Genomic DNA, 7,193 nt, shown 5'->3' on the forward strand with positions numbered 1-7,193 from the left:
CTGTGTAAACAGTGTGACGCTCTCCGAGATAGCGAGAGTCTGGTTCGATTGCACAGACCTCTTTTTTCATACAATTAAGGAACTTTCGTTGATATGTTTGATACAATTTATCATATCAAGTTCCTATAATATTTGAGCACTGCATTATTATCTATTTTATTTATACATTATTTGTGTTCTTGTGTTCCCAGTGCTGATCACTATGTATTTCCTCATTATTAATAAAATGAACTAACTTACATTTTAGGCCTACAATGTAAACGTATCAACTGCAAGCTTTTTAGTTTTGTTGTATAGGAGTGTTGACCTCAAGTAAGATGGTTGAACCTTAAATTCATTAGACATCAATATGTCGTGGTTATGCATTATTTAATATTATAGTAACTCTATAGGCAGTCGTGATATGGTTTGCTTTATTGCATGAGTTCGTTTAGATATTGGATTGTTATTTTTTCGCTTTCGTTAAATACCGAGTTCTTGAGTGGTGTTGAATAGCTTGGTGGTTGCTTTTCTTTCAATGGACCTTTCCGCTAAGCCCCGCCCCTTGGATATTGTTGCTAAGGTCCCACAAAGCGACAGTGTTAAAACATACGCGAACACGTGCGTTTGTGGGACAACACGTGTGTTTGTGAGACGCGCGCGTATTCCTAGCGCTGTTCTGATTAGTCAGTTGTTAAGTTTGATTGACACTCCGGAAAGGTCTATTCCAGGCAATGGGTTCCTGTCACGGTAGCATGATTTTTTCTGACTCCACTCACTTTCTCACTTCAATTCCTAAGCCTCATAATGAAATTTCATTTTTTTTTTATAGAGCATGCTGTGTGTTTGTCTTGTGAAGGGATTGCCACTTAGGAAAGTTTTCGTATCATTGGTCCTTGTTGAATAAATTTTAAAATGAGAATGATAACATCACCACCTGGTTACTATCCTAGTAAATTGACTCACAGAATGAAGGTGCGTGCAACAAATAATCATGATAATATAATGATAATAATAATAATAATAATAATAATAATAATTATAATTATGATTATAATTATGAATTTAATAATAATAATGAAGATAATGATAATGATAATAATAGGGCTAATACTAATGACAATGACAATGATAATGATAATGATAATAATAATAATTATAATAATAATAATAATATTAATAATAATAATTATTATTATTATTATGATGACAATAATAATACTAATGACAATGATGATGACGCACTTCCAGGAAGCCTGTTTACGGTGACAAAAATTGAGAAGTAATGGACTTTTATTCTCAATTTACTGGCATGTATCTCTATTTTAAAGAGCACCACTATTCCACATTGAGAAGGGTCCTTAACATTAGATTACCGTATAATAAGAGACTGTTCAAGGTTGGAAAAGGGTTCCGTAAAGTCAAGCTCCTTTGTAGGAAATCAATGAGTTAGGCCTACATAATCATTAATTGAGTCTAAGTATAAAGACATTGGAATGTATATTATTGTACATGGAGAGGATTACCAGATCTTAACTATCTTCGAACTGCCTATAAAAAGGGCAGCCAAATGGGGATTTATATACATTTATTATGTCTCTTTCCCGCATAACCCACGTACCGCACCACGTATAAATTTATCGCAAATATATAGACGTGAATAACCATTGAGAGGTAAACGATCCCACAAATTCTGAAGATTACTTACATTAACGAGGATATTGTTTAGAGAGGTTTATGGATATGTCTTGGTCTAGATACACCATCAAGTAATTCCCCTTCTATTCATTTATATTATTCATCTTGTAATTTTGATTGCGTTCAAATAATAATAATAATAATAATAATAATAATAATAATAATAATAATAATAATAATAATATATTATTGAAGAACACAATCAAAATTACAAGATGAATAATATAAATAAATAGAAGGGGAATTACTTGATGGTGTATCTAGATCTAAACATATCCATAAACTTCTCTAAACAATATCCTCGTTAATTTAAGTAATCTTGGTTCACAATTTGTGGGATCGTTTACTTATCAATGGTTATACACGTCTATATGTTTTTTATTGTCAACTTCCGTATGAAGAAAAGGAGATTCATAATTCTTTAGAACTTTTTGGCAAAGTATACAATGAATGTAGTCTTACTAGTAAATTCATGTCAGCAGCCGATGGATTTGTAATCCTTCTGTACTCGTTGTGAGCGTCGAGCATCGCTTTCTTTTCCTCTTCTGTGTAAGCCGAAGGAGAAAGTTCTACGTAACGTCTTAGACGCCGATTTGTCTCTTTCGGAAAAACGAGTGCGAACGAGACATGGGCGTCTGGATCTATAGCCTCTACTTGCACAAACAGGTAAACTAGGACGTGTAATATAATGGTATCCCTCATTCTGGTTCGCTGAGCTAAATAAAGTACTTTACCTTCCTGTAAGCTAGTTTAATGTTCTTCGTGTTACAGTCCTACGTTACTATCAATTACTAGAGTCTGAGGTTTGTCCAGTGACTAAGCGATATCTGATCACTGTGCACCGAACTAGCTAAACCAATCAACGTTCTTGGATTAAGCAATGGTACCTGTATGATGTAGAATTTGGCTTACCCGCGCCCTTCATTCTAGCAATGGGAACTTGAGTTCAATACTTAAACAATTGTTAGTATTATTAAGACTATTATTACGAAATCGTTGAAGGGATCCTGTAACACTTCCGTGTTGGAGCATATTGACAGTCCAGTCAACGTTTGCGAGGTCGTGGTTGGCGAACAGTGTGAATGTGGCTTAAGTTCCGTTTACACGGAAGTTTCTTTTACTTTTTAGTTCGATTAAAAAATACTGTTATCTTTATTTATGTATTAATTAAATATTTATTTATTTGCTTCTCAATTTAAGGGTTATTCCCGATATGCTCTATTGCGAATCGATCTGTTGCTGTTCATTTGTTTCTGTTTTGTTTAAAGAACATATTGAATAAATCAAATCAAATTACATTTTAAATAGGTTATAAAAACCAATGACATGATATCATGTTTATATGGGCCCTGCAGTACGGTAATTCGTAAATTGTAGATTATATAGATGAATAAATAGATAAATTTATATAACACATACATACATACATACATACATACATACATACATACATACATACATACATACATATATATATATATATATATATATATACTGTTAAATTATATATAAATCATTAAAAATGTGTAAATAAAAAATAAATAAATAAATAATAAGAACAATATAAAATTGAATATATATTATATAGGCTTCATTATGCTTATGTATAATTTTATAATATAGGTCTATACCGTATATCATATATATTTATAACATAATTTTTAAAAACAATATAAAAATAGGATATAGGCCTATATTATGCTTAGGCCTATATATAATTGTATAATATAGGTCTAATATATATCCTATATAATTGTAGTATAATTTTAAAAACATAGAAATAGAATATATATTATATAGGTCTACATTATATTTATATATAATTGCATAACATAGGTCTATATCCTATATAATTATAATATAATTTTAAAAAACAATATAAAAATAACATATATTTTATATAGGCCTTTAAAATTAAGAAAACATGTAATTCATATGTAAGCTTTTTTTTTTTTTCATTCGACCGTGGATGTGTGATGTCCATGGAACGTTTTGATTGTGACGAACGCTAAAAGAATGGTTATTGTGTTTAAGTGAATTAAATGAACAGGGTGTACGTATTGTTACAAGTGATTGGTGCGTGAATGAACTCATATTGCCTACAGAGGGCAGTATATAGTAATTTGCGCAGAGTTTGCGTTGCGAAATGCGTGTGAAAAAAACACACACACGACACGTCCATCCGTCGATCAATTGAAGATTGGAAAATCCCAACAAGAGAAAATTCCAAGGATAACGCATCACATTTTCATTCAATTCCAAACTACGACTCTTAAAATGGTAAAAGGCAAAAATACTGTTCCAGACAGGTAAGTTAATGTTGTGCCAATGTTATCCGAAAAGGAAATATGATACAGGAGGTTAATTCGTATTTTGTATGTTGTTAGGCCTAGACGCTAGGCCATAGTCAGTTGCACTGCATTGTGTGGAAACCACGGTATTTACTGTTGATACCCATGCTAAGATGAGGAAGTGATCACAATTAAATTATTAAGCCCTATGCCCTATGTTTATTTTGAGTGGCAATAGTATTTTATGGTTTTGAACTGTGTATTTTTCTAGAAATGATAGTTTTGGTTTTGTTTTTGTTTTTGTTTTTGTATTTTGTAGGTGGCATAACTATAAACCACTGAATAAGGTCATTGATGGAACAAGATTTATGCCAATTAAAGTTCCTTTGAAAAAGGTAATACCAACTACAATGCTATGAGGCTTGTTCACCCTGCTTGCTACGACTTTGAACAGTTCAGAAGCTTTGTTTGTACGTGCTGGACGTTCTAATAGTACAACTTTACAAGATCACTGAGTAACTCTAGGATGGACCATTCTATTTTTTTTAAAGTTTATCAAAGCAATATGAATGTCTCACTGTTAATAAAAGATAAAAAAATATTGAATTTACAAAGATTTAATTAATATCACGTATGATAATCATCATCAGCTATTATCAGTCCACTGCTGGACGAAAGCCTCATCATTTTGACGCCATGGTTGCAACAATTCACTCTTCCGCAAACTTGTGGATCTCACCTATCCATCTTTTATGTTGTCTTCCCCGGTTTTTCTTTTGCCATCCATGGGTCTCCATTCTGTTACTGTTTTTGTCCATCTGTTGTCTTACATTCTACTAACATGTCCTGCCCACTTCCATTTCTAGAATGAAGTCCTAAATTTGTGTTTGTTACCTAATCCACTTATATGTATTTCAGATAAAAATATGATAATTTAATAATAATTTCTATTAAATCTTTTTTTTTTCATTTCACGCAGCAAATATGTGCTGGTATGACCGATGAGCAGAGGTAATTATATTTCACTTTATTGTTCATTCCTCAGGTGTGAAGGTGGGTCAAACAGTTGAAACGTACAGCTAGAAACATTCATTTTTCATTTTTGAAAAAGCATTATAGTGCCAAAAAGTCAGTCTGTAAGCACTGTCTCTCATTTTAAGCTCTCTCCACACTATCAAATTTTCTTTGACAAAAAACTGTTGTATGCCCATATATAGTCATGGTGTGCCTATATATGGTCATGATGTGATGTCATCATGACCATATTTGGGCATGTCACACTGTTTTTGTCAAATAATATCTTATAGTGTACACATGGCCTAACAGTAATAAAGCTTTGTCTGCACTATCAAATTTTATGTGACAAAAAAATGTGATGTGCCCATATATGGGTACGATGACATCTTATCATGTATTATCATTTGTATAAAAAAAAGTTGAACGTGTTCAACTTTTGCGTTCCATCACTTTTTATGTCGATGCTTTTTTTGATGAAATTTGATAGTGTAGACATAGCTTTACACTTTGTAGTTTGATCTTTAAAGATTTAAAAAGTAAATAGCAGTTGTATTCAGGGGCGAATCCAGAGATGTCCAAAAGGTGGGGCCAAAAGTGGGGCCGTTCGAGATGATACATACTCTAGAGGGTCCGGAGACGTTTTGGGTCATAAATTTTCTTTCTTTCTTTCTTTCTTTGTTTTTTTTTTAAATTTTTACCTTTTAAAGTGGGGGCTCGTTCCCTCCAAAATCTTCCGCTGGTATTTTGTTTGTATTTTTTGTAGAGAACTTAATAGAATAATTTTATTTGTTATTTAGATTCATGCCTGCTGATCTTCTTAAGATTTTGGATGACAAAAATCTGAAGCTAGGGCTTATAATTGACCTGACTTTTACTACTCGTTATTACAATCCAGACGTGAGTACATTACTTAATTTAGAAAGAAAAAAAAACAGTATTAAATATTATTTGCAGTACTTTTAAAATAATATTATTATAATGCTTTAAAGTGAGTAATATATATATATATATATATATAAATATAAAGAAAAAATATATAAATAAAGAACGTCATTCACTGGTATAAAGGAATAGCAGATAAGAACAATTGTTCCTTCATCATATTCGACATTGTGGACTTCTACCCTTCCATTTCTGAAGACCTCCTTAACAGAGCTTTAGACTTTGCGGCTGCATACATAGATATAAGCCAAGAAGACCACAATATCATCTCCTATGCAAGAAAATCACTCCTCTTCAACAATGGTGAATGCTGGCAAAAGAAAACAGCAGACAATAATTTATTTGACGTCCCTATGGGCAGCTATGATGGTGCCGAGGTTTGTGAGCTAGTAGGATCATACATCCTGCATCACCTGTCACATGACTACGGTAATTCCAAATTAGGACTGTACAGGGACGACGGTCTTGCAGTATTCCATAACACCACACCATCCCAAATGGAGCGCATCAAAAAGAGAATATCTGCAACGTTCAACGACTTTTTTCAACTAAAAATCACAACAAAAGCCAACCTGAAAGTCGTAGACTACCTTGACGTCACACTTAACCTCAACACCGGCTCATTCAAACCATACAGAAAAGAAAACGACCCACCACTCTACATCAACTCCGCATCAAACCATCCGAAAAATATCATCACCCAACTCCCATCTTCCATCAACAGGAGAATATGCGACTTATCCGACAGTGAGGCAACGTATTGGAACGCATCACCACCATACATGGATGCACTACAAGCATCTGGTTTCACGTACGATCCTAAATACGAGCCCCCTCAGCCACAGAATCCACGAAAGCAGAAACGACAGAGAAACATCATCTGGTACAATCCTCCATTCAGCAAGAACATTGCCACCAACATCGGCAAATCATTCCTGAACCTTATTCATAAGCACTTTCCCCCTACAAACCCACTACACAAATTATTCAACAAAAACAACGTAAAAGTTAGCTACAGCTGTATGGAGAACATGAGTACCATAATAAATTCACACAACAAGAAAATACTAAACCCCAGACAACCTGATCCTGTAAACGGTAATTGCAACTGCAGACGGAAAAATGAGTGCCCGCTGGTTGGAAACTGCCTCACCCAGAACGTGGTCTACAAAGCCGAAATCACAACTCAAAACGACACGAAACAGTACATTGGATTAACGGAGAACACCTTCAAATGCAGATACACCACACACAAGCACTCCTTTA

The 7,193-nt window shown here is 33.5% G+C and overlaps 2 protein-coding genes across 3 annotated transcripts in view; one reads left to right on the forward strand and one right to left on the reverse strand.

Moving 5' to 3' along the window:
• Positions 1 to 2,611, reverse strand: part of LOC117105762 (peptidase inhibitor 16-like) — a 6,515-nt gene extending 3,904 nt beyond the window's left edge. The window contains exon 1 of the mRNA XM_033247036.1: positions 2,140 to 2,611. Coding sequence (XP_033102927.1) covers positions 2,140 to 2,379 — 240 coding nt within the window. The 5' untranslated portion in view covers positions 2,380 to 2,611. The remainder of the gene's footprint in view (positions 1 to 2,139) is intronic.
• A 1,203-nt stretch (positions 2,612 to 3,814) lies between these two features.
• LOC117105745 (probable tyrosine-protein phosphatase F54C8.4) overlaps positions 3,815 to 7,193 on the forward strand; it is a 13,017-nt gene continuing 9,638 nt past the window's right edge. For both annotated transcript variants that reach the window (XM_033247007.1, XM_033247008.1), the window contains exons 1-4: positions 3,815 to 3,986; positions 4,288 to 4,363; positions 4,948 to 4,979; positions 5,783 to 5,882. In XM_033247007.1, coding sequence (XP_033102898.1) covers positions 3,955 to 3,986; positions 4,288 to 4,363; positions 4,948 to 4,979; positions 5,783 to 5,882 — 240 coding nt within the window. In that variant the 5' untranslated portion in view covers positions 3,815 to 3,954. The remainder of the gene's footprint in view (positions 3,987 to 4,287; positions 4,364 to 4,947; positions 4,980 to 5,782; positions 5,883 to 7,193) is intronic.

The sequence above is a fragment of the Anneissia japonica genome, unplaced genomic scaffold (genome assembly GCF_011630105.1).
Source record: "Anneissia japonica isolate Jap-2015-1 unplaced genomic scaffold, ASM1163010v1 scaffold287754_len4335492_cov202, whole genome shotgun sequence".
Taxonomy (NCBI): Eukaryota; Metazoa; Echinodermata; class Crinoidea; order Comatulida; family Comatulidae; genus Anneissia; species Anneissia japonica.